Here is a 15,961-nt window from a genome sequence, read left to right as displayed (position 1 = left end):
TCGTTTTAATTTAATATTTGTTCATCAATACATAAAATATTCGAACTTAAAATATCTTTCAATATTGAAAAATAAAATACAATTGATACATTCTTTATAAAATGTTTCAAGTTCGAATCGGCTCTCCTTAAATTAGTTAAAAAAACCAATCAAACAATAAAGAGAATTTATATTCAATCCATAATTGTTAAACCCTTTTCTAAAACCCTCCATTTTTAATTAGGAGAAAAACCTCGAAACAAGCAAAGCAGTAAACATGAGCGCCCATCTGTCTCTCCGCCACCGCTCTTTCGCATACCTCGCTCGCCACCTCTCCTCCTCACCCTTCTCCACCGCCGCCGCCACCTCCAAAATCCCCATCCTTTACGAACCCACTGCCGCCACCACCACCCTAGACGACGACGGCCCCACCACAACCCTCCAACTCCTCTCATGGGGCAGAGGCGCCTCCGGCCAGCTCGGCGGCGGCATCGAAGAAAACCGACTCTACCCAACCCCAGTCGCCTACCTCGTCGTTCCCACCTCATCCTTCACTCTTTCATCATCCCAGGGTCGAATTCAAACCCCTAATTGCTCGAATCAAGAGAGCAATGCCGACCGCAGCATTGTGGAGGTCGGCATTTCTTGTGGGTTGTTCCACTCTTCGCTGTTGGTGGATGGTAAGCTTTGGATTTGGGGTAAAGGCGACGGCGGTCGACTTGGTTTTGGACATGAGAATTCTCTGTTTCTGCCACTTTGAACCCGAATTTGGATTCGGTTCGCTTTGTGGCGCTTGGCGGGTTGCATTCGGTGGCGCTCACCGCCACCGGCGAAGTCTATACATGGTCGGTACAATTGTAAAGATTAGACATTTCTAGCATTTTATCACAGGATGCGTTGCATTGCATTTTGTTGATTGCTATTCAATTCAGTTTTCTTTTGTTGTTTTCAATCTGCAAAAATATTGACTGCTTTGATCTTACTGAAGGAGGAAGTTTTGTATCGAATTCACGGTTTACCTGTATAGAACATATTGTGGCAATGAGCAGAGTCAGCCCATAACTTGTAAAGTTTACATCTTCGCAAGAGTAATCGTTTCTAGTCTCAAGACTCTCAACTATATGCAGTTATTTATTTTTTTTTCAGTGAAATTGCCCAATTACATTTGCTTGTTATGAGTTGAAAGATCGATTTACTATTTAGTTATTCATACATTTGATAGAATTATATTGTTTTCGTGTCTACTGCATATTTTTTATGTTCTTTGACCATATTGCTATAACAACTCATGCTTCTGGTCGGATAACTTCATGGTTGTCATTAAACATGAAGCTTGTAGGGGTTATGGTGGTTTTGGTGCACTTGGACATTCTGTTTATACTAGAGAGTTGTTCCCTAGATTGGTAGAAGGATCATGGAGCGGGAAAATATGTCATATTTCAACTAGTGGGACGCATACTGGTGCCATCACGGAATCAGGTTTGTTAACAGTCATTTTTATTGGAGTAAATCTGGTACTGCCTGGATGCCACAAATTAATTGACTCCAACTGATAATCATAGGAAGAATTTAAACTAGTATGTTGCGGATGGCATGCTTTTCAGTTTCTCACTCCTTTCTGGCTTTCTGCATTTGCCTTCCAGTATAAAGATTATGTTTATATGTTTGATTTGTTGTTGTAGATAATAAGCTATCACTAATTTGATATAGCTTGTAGGAGAACTTTATACTTGGGGTCGAGATGAAGCGGATGGTAGATTGGGACTTGGTCCTAATCGAGGCCCAAACGAGGGTGGTGGACTTAGCATACCGTCCAAAGTAAAAGCATTACATATGCCAGTGGCTGCCGTGTCTTGCGGAGGGTTTTTCACAATGGCACTGACGGAAGATGGGGAACTTTGGAATTGGGGAGGTAAGATTGTCACCCTTATGTGGAAAGTGTTTTGCTTTCTTTTTTTATACATCTGAATTGATTTTATTTACTATAACCTAACCACATACTGTCCGTGACTCCATGCCAAGTAAGTGGTATAAAATTATTATTAGGAAATGGTGTTATTCTTTCAAGTGTTTTATAAGACATTGGATTCATTAGTCAACAAATTAGTGGAAATGAATTTCAACCTGCAGATTTGACAAAAATGGAGAAAATATAGCCATAAGGGGATGATAAGAAGTTGGATTTTGTTTATTTTAGCGATCCTAAGTTCATTGGAACTCCTGTCATGGGTAGCATTGCTGTTACTCTTCAATAAGGGGATTGGATAATTGGTTCTTGATATTATTGCCATCTTTGAGACTTTGACTGACTTTTAGCCGCTCCACTAGTATGAAGCTAATATGTTGTGTTTTCTGGGTGTTTCCTCAGCAAACTCTAACTATGAGCTTGGAAGGGGCGATAAGGTTGGTGGTTAGACACCAAAACCAGTTCCTAGTCTTGTAAGCGTTCGTATCATTCATATAGAAAGTGGTGGATATCATCATTCTCTTGCATTAACCGGTAACGTGATTGCAGCAGCAACTATTATTGCCTTTATTTCTGGAATGATTAAGTCTTATTATTGACCCTTCTTTCTTGACGTTTAATTTTCAGATGAAGGTAAAGTACTTTCTTGGGGACATGGTGGGCATGGTCAGTTGGGCAACTCTTCTTTACAAAGTCAGAAAACACCCACAGTTGTCGAGGCTTTAACTGATGAACGTGTTATCTATATTGCTTGCGGGGGTTCATCTTCCGCAGCTATAACAGGTAATGATTCGTGCTTTATTTGGTACTGTAATCAATTAGGTCTTAGAAATATTTTCTTTGGGTACTCAAATGCGTAAATTGCTTGCATCCTCTATTTTTACTTTCCACCGGAGCATTTATCATGAGTCTTAAATATGCTATTGTAGCGACACAGGTTTTTCTTTAAAGGTTAATTCCTACCATAGATTATTGTTTTTAGGAAACAATTCAAGACTTACAGGTGGTTTGAGAGAGCATTGCAAATTCATAGTTTCATAAATCAGAACATGGATGGGCAGATGTTTTGGTTTTTTGGTTCAAACTAGTAAGCGTGATACTTTCGTACATTCCTACTGAGTGCCCATCCTTTGTTTCGTAACAGATAAAGGAAAGTTGTATATGTGGGGATATACCAAAGATTCTCAGTTAGGAGTACCTGGGTTGCCAGAGATCCAACCATCCCCCGTTGAAGTCAAGTTTTTAATGGAGTATGATGGATTGGGAGCCCACAATGTGCTGTCTGTTGCAGTTGGTGCTTCCCATGCCATGTGCTTGGTTTCAAGGTCTGTTTGTAAAATTTCACGGTGATAGTTTCTATTGTTTTCCTTCTCTCTAACGTGGATAGATTTTTGTCAAGGGATCCAAAAATCTGTGGTTCTGAAGTAAAACTGATTCGAGATTATAAAGATTATCGCATGCTAGAGAGATGACGATGTCTTGTGAAGAGATATTGAGAAATACAAGAAACACTATGCACGAAATAAAATGTGACCACTTGGGTGCAATAAATCGCTGCCCTTCCTTCTTCTGGTGCAAGTACTACGTCGACCGTGTGCTGCAACTCAACTTGCTTAAAAAAACGCATTGAACCCTGCTCCCAAATGCAATGGGATCAGAGATGTGTAACCGTGTTGCAAGGATACCGACATTGACAGAACTCAGTTATTGAAAACACATGAGATTTTCTCAGGTTCTTTAAATTATTGGCAGAGGTAGTAGATATCTTGTTGTGCATTCCTGTAACGTATGGTTCTTCTTTGTTGTACCAGTTACTACTTGCTAGACTGCCCCAGCCCCAGCCCCAGGGCTGGCACTCTGGCCCAAACTACCCTACAATTTTTCGTCGGCTATTAAGAGATGGTGCGGCAAATTATTTTCATGAATTCCTTTCCAATTTAACTGGAGGTACATTTTTTTCATGATTTCTTTACTAATAGCTTTCGAGTTACTCTTGCTTATTTTATTCATCTTCAATGTTCGCTTGAGGAGAGATTCTGCCTTATCACTGTGATATGTCTCCATGTAAGTAGGTCATGATCACGTGAAATACTCACAACGAGATATCTCCAGGTGACGTTTATATGGGTGGCATCAATGGTGTCTATTGGTACCCTCTAATGCTGGTATGACAAGTATCGTGGTATAGGGAGTCTAGCTTACATGAAACAAGTTCACTATCACATAGTGTCCTAATCTAACAGTGCAATCATGTGAAAAGAAATGAACACATGATGTTATATTATTGAATTTGGACGTCACGATAAAGGCAAGGATGGAGGCAACTAAAACCCGATGGGGGCAGTTACCTCTACTAAACTTTTGTGTAGAGAAAAACATCAAGATGCTTACAAAACTTGAATTTATCATATTTAAGTACTTTAATTAATTAGTTGCCAAAGGCGAATTTAAACTACATTATTGCTAGCCTATTATGAGGTTAAGCCCACTTCCCTCTTCCTTAATGTAAATAATATCGTTTGTTAGAAAAAAAATTAATTAGTTGAAAATTTTAAATAATATATACAATGCTGTTTATGTGAAAAAATGTCTTCAATTGGCTTAATGAAATTAATTTGAGAAGAAAAGAAAAGCAGTGAAGTTATAGAAGAAATTATACTATCATGAATTTTTTTTTCTCAAGTCTGGAGATTAAGGTCGCTTCCGCTAAAGAAAGTTTCTAACTTCGTCCCTGGATAGAAGTGAACTTGTTCTGTGTAAGGCAACTGTAATTTTCACTGCTTTCGTAGTCTTTTGCCATGAAAGTTTGAAAACAACTACTTGGTGTGTTTTTGGAATATTATTTTCAAGAAACATTATTTGGGTATAAAATGGACCCAATGACTTCTGAACATCATCGTACATTCACTTGGCTTGCTATCGTCTGTTGATGTTGATGAGGCTTCACTTGCCGCGGTTGTTTTGTAACTTTCATGACAGATAGAGAAGCACGTCATTTTCCTATGCTAAACTTTGTAAAATGCTGGTTTTTGCCCAGCAGAGACCTTGAGGCCCAGCCATCACCACCACCGCTGTGAAAACATTAGCATCATTATTAACTTGTAGTTACTGGTGAGGAAACACCGCTTATAGGTAGTTTAGCCTTACAAGCTGAATGATCAGAACTCTAACACGAGAATCAACTTCCAATGTACACAACTCACTTTGATTAGATTGTCTTATTGAAAATTTTCTGCTAGTACGCGTATAAGATTCTTGACTATATGACTCAAAAGAAGTTGAGGTATAGGGTAATTAAGTAGCCAAGGGCAACTTACCAAAGTTGCATGCTAACTTCATCTTCACTAAGGTCGTACCCAGTGCACAAGGCTCCCGCTTTAGGCAGGGTCTGGGAGAGGTGAATGTCGGCTAGCCTTACCCCCATTTATGGAGAGGCTGCTCCCAAGTCTCGAACCCGAGACCTACCGCTCATGGGCGAAGACACTTGCCATCGCACCAAGTGCGACCTCTTAACTTCATCTTCACTGAGGAAAAAAAATCCTGAATTCGCCACTAACCCACCGAATAAGATCGTTGGTGCACGTTGTCGAGTAGTGAATATTATATTGGCTTTTGCATTGGACCTCTAGCCTGTAGATGTTTCTTGAGGTAAACTCCATTTCATTTTACGCATTGTTTGCTGTATAACTACTCATCTCCACAGGGCCACAGTCAAAGGAGACAAAGCATGAAATGAAAACATGGATACATGCATGCATGCATATGTGGACCACCAACCAAGCTTCTGCATGCTGATCGAGATCCGTTTGGTGCGTGACAAACTTCAATTATGCACTTAGTTTGGCTCCATCTTCTTCACGCTTTTCACGACAAACATTTACGGAAAATATTATTAGCCCCTCGATATTTTTATCTAAGGTATTTGTCGATTCTTCCCTAAAGCTTATAAAGAGTTGCTAATTTCTTTTATGAACATTAATTTTAACCGATTATACCCCCTTGAACTTTTATAGTTATTCAATATCCCTCCTCCGTTAGATGTAAGAATTTTTTACCCAATTTTTTTTATCTATTTTGGTCATATAGCAAATGTTGACGGCAATTACCTAATATTCCTTGTTTGAATTAGCCAAGGAAGGCTAATTAATTAGCAACGACAAAGTATTGGCTTAGTGCACAATTCACCAAAGCACAATTATCTTTTTGCCCGCCTATAATTATCATGTGATGTCCGCGAGACCAAGATGGATGGAAACTTGGATGAAAAGTTTGAAAATCTAACGCACAAGGGAAATTAGCTATTTATTAATGTTCAGAGAGGTAATCAGCTAAAATTTAAGTTTAGAGAGAGAAACTGACTGCTCTATACTAGTTCCGAAGGCAAATCAACAATTTATATTTTCTCCATGCTTGCATGATTTCAAATATAAAACGGAAAAGATAATGATTCCTTATGTGTTTAATTTGTCGCAATAATCTTGAAAAATACATGGCAGCTAGTAAAAAACATTTGCAAAGTAACGTTTCGTCGTGGATCCGTTCTCGGCTCTAGATATATCATATAACAAAAACAAATAGAGTAAAATATAAGAGGGGGCTATATTTCCTTTTATGTTTTGTCTTCGTCGATATTGAGTGAGAAAGTATTTGAAATATTTTTTAATTAACGTTGGGATAATAAATACTAGCATTTGTCTACATACTTTGTGTGTATGAATACATTTTTTTTAGAAAATAAGAAGAAGAGAGGGAGAGAGAGTGAACGGTGGGGGAGTGAGAGGTTTTTGTTTTTGTTTTTTTATTTTTATTTTTTTATTTTATATTTTATTTTTAATATTGAAGGTACATGTAGGTGAGATTTCAATAAAAAATAGTAAAACTTGAACCTGTTAAATTACATTATTACCCATCATTTTTTTGTGTGATAGAAGACTAATTTGTCTTTTTACCCTCTTTGGTTGACAAAAAGGGTTTCATTAATTAGTAGAGATTAACGTACTAAAATGTGATAGTTGATGTGTTAATTGATTACCAATTATAGTAGATGCAAATAATTAGTGAACTTATGAATATCTTGTAAACTGTTCACAAATGTAACAACTGATGCGTTATATTATTCGATATTTGGGTTTATATGATGGGCTAATTATACAATACCCGATATGTATACAAAATAAAAATATATCAATTAATTTTAAATTCAAATCTCATGAACGATAGTTAAAATTAACATAACATTTTCTTTTTACTATTAACACGTATATATGTCATGGGAAACTTCCTTACACGTTAACGCAAACAAATATGAACACAAAATCAAAACAAACATGGAAAATACAAATCTAAACTTCCCCAATTGGCTAATTGTATAGTGGCTTAATCATCATTGTACCCAAGTTAGCCGTAGTTAAACACCGAGCACTGTGATGCCGGCCGGGACAGCTCCGTTCCCGCGCTGGCCGGGCACGCCTCCATCCCCACGGGCGGCACCATGCAGTTGTAACTCAAGCACAACGACACTGTATCGGGCAACATCGACCCGGGCTCGACCGGGAACCGGGAAATGTAATTGTGCTGCAGGTACAGCGTTCTGGTGGTCCCCACGTAAACGCTCTTAACGTATTCCCTCGGCACCGTTCCGATCAGACGGTTGTTATTCAAATACAAGCTCTCCACGCCCGCCAAGATCGGCGACAGCTCACCCGTTATGACATTGTGGCTCAAATCCACGATCGAACCCTCACCGTACGATGGGGGCTGGGACCCTGCTTGCGGGACCCACCCCGAGAGATTGTTCCGTTGCAACAGAAGGGACTGGAGGGTCGTGCGGAACAGAGTTTGAGGGAGAGGCCCACTTAAACGGTTGGACCCGAGATTGAGGTGGACTAAATCGGCGAGCGAGTCAAAGACGGAGCCGATGGGGCCCGACATGTCGTTTTCCGAGAGCGACACGTAACGGAGGGTCGTCGGGAGAGAGGGTGGTAACGGGCCGGTGAGGCCGTTGCGGTTGAAGTCCAAGTGAAGTAGCTGGGACGACACGTTGTAGGGGACCTCGCCGGAGAGGGAATTGGATGCGAGGATCAGGACCTTGAGGTTGGGTAACTGGGTCAAACCGGGCTGGATAGGGCCGGCGAGGCTGTTGTAGCTGAGGTCGAGGGTGTGGAGATTGGTGAGGAGAGAGAGGGACTGAGGAATCGGGCCGGTGAGACGGTTGTTGGTTAGGGAGATGACACGGAGGCTGGCGAGCCAGCCGAGCTGAAACGGGATCGGACCGGTGACGATTCCGGGGAAGAGGATGAGCTGAGTTAACTCGGTGAGGTCGGCGATGGAGGGCGGGAGCGACCCGGCAAGACCGCGGGAGTCGGAGAGGCCAGTGCCGAGGGTGAGGGTAGTGATTCGGCCGGAAGCGCAGGTGAGGCCGGAGAAGGTGGAGCAGGGGTCGGGGGCGGAGAAGTCCCAGGTGGAGAAGAATGCGGCGGGGGAGCCACGGCGGGAAGGGACGTCGGTGAGAGAGTTTTTGATTGCGATGAGGGCGCGGAGATCGACGGGGGAGAGTTTCTGGGTTCGTTGGAGGGAGGGAGTGAGGAGTGAGAGGAGGAGGAGGAGGAGTGAGAGTGGGTGTGGGGAGTGAGAGTGTGGTTTGGCCATGAGTGACCAGAGTAAAACGACGAGGGTCAAAGTTTTTGCAGGTTCATGGAATATATGGTGGGAGTGTGAGGATGATATAATATAACCGTTAGGTGGAGTTAATGGCGTTATGGCCCAACCCTAAATTTATTTGCGTCACCTTCTTGCCCTATTATCGGAGCGCAAGTTCTTTTTGAAATTATGTAAATTACCTTAATTACTCACTACATTGATTGTTACTAAATATATTTTTCACATATAAATATAGGACCGACTAGTTGGAATAAGATACATCATACATGTAGAATTGTACATTATCTAGCTCCATGACATATTACACGCATAAGAACATTTTACAGGCATATATGGAGATAGTCACATTACTTAGAGCCAGTAGTTTTAGATATTGAGATAGTTATATTGATTAGAGCGGATCTTCTCCCACTATGCAGAATTCGAGTTCAAATCTCCTTCGTCAGATTGTTATTTGTATGCCATACTCTTCGTAAAGAAGAGTCATTCAATCACAAATGATTTAAATATTAGGTGAGTGATAGTCCACGAATATTTCCCAAAATACTTATAAAGACATATAAATTATGTTGTCCTCTTGTATTATAATTGGTGAAGAAATACCCAATAATGGTGTTCCATTAGTTGGGGGTGGTACCTAATATTGCAAATCGAAATGCATGAATTATTTCCTCTATAGGATAACTTTTCAGTAGTTAGGGATTGGAGGAGGGTGGTTATTGGTTGAACTAAAGTATTAATACTTTAAACTGGCCTTTGTCAAACTTCTAATTATCAGTGGTGGCGTGGGTGTCAACCTTTTTGCATCACTTAAACGAATAAAGGTGTATGCAATTAAGACTTCTCCATCTGCCTATGATGTTTTGATATAGATTCTAAGTTTTAGAGCAGATGCATAAGCACACATGCTAGCTTAATTCATCTCGTTTGGAAGAATTAGTTGTTCTTCAGGATCTTCTTTCAAACCCAACCATTCATTTCATCTCATGCGTATTGAATTGTGATTGAGCATCAAGAAGAAGGCTGTCATTTGCTCGCGTTTTTGTGCGTTTAGTGATTTTTCCTGTGTTTTGGTCTCCTTGCTTTTTTTTTTATTAAACTTAATGCACATGGCTTGTTTACAGAGAATCTTGGTCTTGTTGCTTGTGGTGGAGTTTTCAGGGATTATCATGGTCAGTTTCTTAGTGGTTTCTGCCAATGGAATGGTCATCGCAAATCTTCTTTTGCAGAATACCAGCAATTATTATTGGTATAGAGTTAACATAGCATTATCTTTGATTGGAAAGTGATGTTGTTTCTGCTCTCCAATGGTCTATTTGTTTGAGCCATTTAAAATATGACTTTCTACGACTCTCACATATATTGCGAAGGAAATATTGTTGTGGACAATTTTGCTAACTTGGACATGTCTCTCCAACTTTGGTATGGCATGATTCCCTTCTGCCAACGTCGTGTTGCTTTGTTTCGTACTATGTTGCCTTGCCTGGCTTTCACTTCTCAAATTAATGTGCACTCCAACATACAAGTTTGTCTCACTTTCTTGTATTTTTTTTCCTAACCTTGTGATGTTGTTCGACTTCTTTTGCAAGTTTAGACCTTTTAGATTTGGCTTCAGAGGAGTTAAGGGGTAAAAATTTTGTCCCCCCTTCTTTTTCATGTACTTTTATCATTTTTTTTTCCTTATATTATGAGGTATAAATTTTATGCCCCTGACTAAGGGCTGGTTTGGTATTGCTGTGATTTGAAAAAAAGCTGTTTCTGCTGTGCTGTGAGAATAAGTAGCTGTGAAATAAAACAGCAGAGTGTTTGGTAAATTTTTTTGTAAAAGTGCTTTTGAAAAAAAAAACAGTATTATAGTGTTTGGTAAACTTTTATGTAAAATAGATGTGAAAAAAAGCTGGTTTTTCAAAGCTGGGTTTTGCAGCTTCTTGTTTTTGGCTTTTTTTTCACCCAAAACTGTGAAAAAAAACTGAAGCTGAATGTTTACCAAACACAAAAACAGCTCCCAGCTTTTTTTTATATCAGTTTTTTTTTTCAGAATCATCTCAGTACCAAACCAGGTCTAAGTGTAACTTCTATTTTCATTATCATTAAAAATAATTTCGTACCGCCCAATGTTCTTTGAAAAAAAATAAAAAAGGAGCCATCAAGAAGAAGATTGTCACTACAAATTCAAGAGCAAGAATCGAACTGGAAGATTAATGAGGAAGCTGCATAAGTACAGGTTGTTATGGACTTAGTAGCTGGTAAAACTTGCATCTCCTTGTGATATCGATATTGCTTCTTGCATTCATAGTCGATTTTTCATTGGCCATAGAGTACCCCCAGTTTTTACCAATTGGTTTCTGGGTCAAGAAAAACATCTTTATGTTTGCTGATGGTATGTTAATGGTGATAATATCATGATACTTGAAGTGCACTCACATAGTTGTTGCTAGAACCACCAAATCCTAGAACGACGGATTGGCTTGAGTTCCTAGGTTGTCATATGCAGGGAACGCATTGAACTTGTTTGCAATTTGTGTTATAGCATTTTTGTGATCAAGGTGTTTATCATATAGGGTGGAAAAATTAGTATCCGATCCCTAGTTTCTAATGTTCATTGACTAAGATCTTATCAGTTTTTATATTTTGATCAAAGTCTGTAGCATTAATATATTAATGAATTACATGTAAGTTACATAATTTTCATAATAAAAATTAGTAATTGATTTAGAGTTTTAATACTCACACCCTTATTAAGCTCCTAATTAATTTTCAATTCAAACATTTCAAATATATAAAAAATAAAATAAGAATAAGTTTGTACCCATTAATTTTTATAAAAAATTGACATGTACCCATTCTTAAATATACCAATTTGTTATATAAAAATTGTACCCTTTTTAATCTAATATGTACCCATTTTTTATATGAATTTCATTCAATCTTTTCTATAATCCATTTTTAAACTTATAAGGGTATATTCTATTTCGTTGATTTGAGAATGTATCTATGTCAAGTTTAATAGAAGAAATTAATAATGTTATTAAGCCTAATATCTTCTTCTTTTTTTGAAAAATGTACCCATGTTTTGGTACAATAATTTTTTGGTTAGTTTTTTTATGAACGTACCTGTGTATATACATGTATATACATAATATATTGGAGAGTATAATTTATCTTTAATATTTTTAATCCCATATATTATGGATTTTAATTTAAATTTTGTTAATATAAATAACTACAAATTTTATTTTTAATTTAAAAATATAATACCTACATAGAAACACATTATTACATTAATGTCAGGAATTTCGATAAAAAACTAAAAACTACAAAAGTTTAAATCAAATAACATTGGTAGTTAGGGACCGTATCCAAAGTATCCCTTTTAAGTATACCTCTTCACCCCTCATTTAGGTAATTAGACTACTAAATAACGAAACTTCACATTCCTACTGAAATTACAAAAACTTTTTAGGGATACTTTGGATGCGGCCCCTAATCCTTAACATTCTTTGATTAAAATCTTAATAATATTCAAAGTTTGATCAAGGTCCCTTTACTTTGTACACCTCATTATATTACTATTAATATTTATAGTTTTATAGTTTTGACATTAATTGTTTGATATTTTATGAGATTTATAATCCTATAAATTTAAAATCCCTCATTATAATACTATTAGAAATGGTTACAATAAAAAAATTCAAACATTTTGATTGAATAAATGGATAAAAACTATGTATAAATAATAAATAATAAATGGCAAAAGATGTATCCATAGTGTTAAAAATATTGGTACATTTTAAAAAACAAATTGGTACATTTCACATATAACAAAGTGGTACATTAATAAAGAGGAATGGGTACATTAGAAATAAATTAGGGTATAAATAAAAGATTAAAAATTATGAATACAAATGAATTTTTAAAAATATAGGCACTAAAAGAAATTAATACATGGGAACAAAATAAAACTAAAAAGAAAATACTACAAATTAAAAAAAAATGTTGCAAATTAAAAGTAGGTACAAACTAAAAATATAAATATATGATACAAAGTTTAGGCATAAAACATAAATTTACCATATGTAATTTTTCTATCATTGATTAAATATCACGTGAAGGTATACACATGGGTACAAACACAAATAAAACTTTAAAAAATATGGCACAAAAAGAAACTAATATATGGGTACAAATTAAAAATGAAAAGAAAATTGGTACAAATTAAAAAATATTTGCAAATTAAAAATAGGTACAAACTAAAAATAAAACTATATGATAAAAAATTTATCCATAAATATAAAATACTAATTGTAACATTTTTATCATTAAAGGAATATATTTAAAAATAAAAATATTTTATTATTCAAATAATTAATGATGTTATTAATAACCAAGGACCTTGATCAAAAATTGAAAATGAATAGGATTTTAATCAATGGAGTAACAAAAAGAATGATGTGAACCTAATTTTTCCAACTTTTTAACTTGGATAAAAACGTGTTTATAATATGTGGATACGTAACACTAGCATTATGTAGCAATTTGACCGTCACACCTCTGTAATCACGTAAATGAAAATTCAGCAATGTACATATTTTCCATTTCGTTCTATTAGAGCATCCAAATGGATCTCATGAAAAATAATGAAAGAAAAGAGCTGACCTCTTTTGCCCACTTCCCAATCAATTAGTAATATCCTTTAAAACAGACCTAGGACATACAAAATTACAAATATCCTAAACTGTTACACATCCGGAGCTCAAATTTCTTTTAGTGGGGGCAACCTGAAAATCAATTAAGAAAACCTTATTATAATATGGTTTATAACCAATATGAAAATAGGGATGATTTCAAATGATAATGTATCACAATTCTAATGTTACAAAAATTTTAGTGTGGTAGTGGAAAGTGGCAAAGTGATAAGAAAAATATTACTACATAATTACGCAAGAGTGAGGTTTTTCAGTTTGAATGACAGAACAAGAGCACTTTTGCTCATATAGTATTTGATATGGAGTATACACAGTATGAAAGTATGTTGGATACTAGGTACATATATTTTCTTCAAAAAAAAAAAACGCGTGTGTATTATATAATTGTAGTCTGCAACTTACAAACAAATCACTTGAGTGGGGGCATATGCCCCCAATTAGTCTTCATTGGCTCCGTCCTTGTACACATCGGCCATCAGCAAATATACATTAAGATATCTAGAGATATTAGTTAATTACTGATTAAACCTAGTTAAATCAAGTACTTACGCTGATCCACACACCTGAAAGACTTGTTTGCTGCATGTTGACAAAAACTTGAACAAAAAACAAACAGTAGAAAACAAGAGACTAGCTAAAACTGATCACTGCTGCCCGATCGGGTTATAAATTAATAGGATGTCTTTAGATTCAAAACTTAGCTGGGCACATGGGAAGAGAGTGGGCAAAACATCAATATCCACCCCAACAACAGTGGTCAAACGATGCTTGCATTTTCTAATACTAGAACACATGTTACGTGACAAAATATATATAGTAATAATAATGGAAACTGCCTGACGGTTCCTTTTTTACTTACAAATTACAAATTATAGTATAATACATATATAAAAATAATATACTAAAATTACAAAGTAGAAAATTTATGCACATACGTATTGAAGTACGATTTTTTACATGCTAGAAGTCATGCTTTTTGCTTGCTAATCACAATATGATATGTATATAAAAATAATTTATACACGCACATAAAACTGTGATGTCTTTTAATAACGATGAACTCTTTACCCATAATTTTGGTACAAATAAACACTAGATAGAGATATAGATCCACAGACAGAGGTGAGATGGAGACTTCGTGACGCCACTGCTGGAAAGATGCTCCCTCCACTAGTTACTAATTTAATCATTGCACAGTTAAAGGTGAAAATAAGTACTGGTTTGATACTAATGTGCTTTTATAAAAATTGGGTATAAAAATGAGCTTAAAAATGTGTTTGATAAACACTTTAAAACAACTTATTTTAATAGTTTTGGGTAAAAAAAAGGTGAAAACGTGAATCAACAAAAATGAGCTTATTCTCACAGCACAGCATAATCAATTTTTTTTTCAAAGTACAATAATACCAAATCAGCCCAATAATAGTAAATATAGATACTGAGAAAGTGAAAAGAAAAAAAAAACTAATGTAAACGAAAGAAGTGGTTACAAGTAAGACTCAAAGAACTGTATTGTCTTTTTGCAGTTAAGTTTGAATCCCCGACTCTGTAGGTTAAAGTAAATGGACGACCCATGCGATTGCCAATGGTCCAAATGCTTTAGGAAATGGCAATGTGGGTGGATGAGCAGTGAGTGTGTGAGTTGATCCAGTGGGTGGATTTCAAAGGCTGCAAAACTGTTGACTGTAGAGAGCATGCGGAATGCCCCAAAATATATGAAACATGATGAAGGCTTTGGAAGCTGCTTTGGTCAGCCTTACTAAACTTATACAGTACTGGAATTCAGTGCTCAAGGAATCTAGCTACCAATGCTAGTTAGATTATTGTTAAATTGGTTTTTGACAAGTACTTTTAGGTCAAAAGGGCTTCAGACAAACATGCATGCTATGAGCCTATTGCATTGCATCTGTTCTTTTTGGCTTATGGGGTGTGAATGTGTGTGTATCATTTCAGTGCTTGTCACTTGAAATGGGAAGTGATTTTCACTCTTTTTAATTTCTCTCACAGTTCTCTTTATTTCTGGTCATTTATTCAAATGAAATAGATGATCATGGTAAACATAAGTGTATAAGAGCCTAAAAAGGTGTGAAAATCACTTTCCTTTGAAATAGAATAAACCATCATCCAATATTACTAATTCACTCATATTATAACATATATATTCATTTATTAATATTATATCTTATGCCTAGTATGTCGTCCGCTCATGTTATCACCCATGGCCATGATTGATTTAGTAACAGCACATGGAGAAGTGGTAGTCATGGTAAAAAATTCCTTGATATCAAGCATGGAGCTGGAGCCACCTAAAAGTTAAAAAATGTGAAAATTTCCCAAACTTGTGATGGAAAAAGGGTTTTGAGACTTGAAGAGAAAGATTTATATTAAACAAGTTTATAGCCGTCACTGTGTCCCAGATTATTAATTCGAGGTCATGGGTAGGACGGAGTCTTATACATTACCTTGTATTAGTGATCATGATGAATTTAAACTCATTTTATGTAAATCATTTTTCACGAAATGGTGCATCTAAGTGAAGGATATACTATGTATGCTTTATCCTCTCGGTCACTATATATGATTTGGGCCTATATTTTATCATGCTGTAGTCTTGAAGTGAGGAAAATCGTGGGCTGGCCCTAACTGTATA

The 15,961-nt window shown here is 36.4% G+C and overlaps 1 protein-coding gene and 2 pseudogenes across 1 annotated transcript; 2 read left to right on the top strand and 1 right to left on the bottom strand.

Moving 5' to 3' along the window:
• The first annotated feature begins 183 nt into the window (after positions 1–183).
• LOC126611114 (RCC1 domain-containing protein RUG3, mitochondrial-like) lies at positions 184–1,087 on the top strand (annotated as a pseudogene).
• Positions 1,088–1,158: 71 nt separating this feature from the next.
• Positions 1,159–4,400, top strand: LOC126611112 (RCC1 domain-containing protein RUG3, mitochondrial-like; annotated as a pseudogene).
• Positions 4,401–7,171: 2,771 nt separating this feature from the next.
• LOC126611111 (probable inactive leucine-rich repeat receptor kinase XIAO) lies at positions 7,172–8,691 on the bottom strand. Its single transcript, XM_050279288.1, has one exon. The coding sequence runs from the start codon at positions 8,591–8,593 to the stop codon at positions 7,343–7,345; it is 1,251 nt and encodes a 416-aa protein (XP_050135245.1). The 5' UTR covers positions 8,594–8,691; the 3' UTR covers positions 7,172–7,342.
• Positions 8,692–15,961: the final 7,270 nt, after the last annotated feature.

The sequence above is a fragment of the Malus sylvestris genome, chromosome 17 (assembly GCF_916048215.2).
Source record: "Malus sylvestris chromosome 17, drMalSylv7.2, whole genome shotgun sequence".
Classification (NCBI taxonomy): domain Eukaryota; kingdom Viridiplantae; phylum Streptophyta; class Magnoliopsida; order Rosales; family Rosaceae; genus Malus; species Malus sylvestris.
The sequence above is the reverse complement of the archived record's forward strand: the minus strand, read 5'-3'. Positions and strand labels throughout refer to the sequence as shown.

Bases quoted from the DNA above. Each gene is read 5' to 3' on its own strand.
- LOC126611111 (XM_050279288.1), bottom strand. From the start codon at position 8,593: ATGGCCAAACCACACTCTCACTCCCCACACCCACTCTCACTCCTCCTC.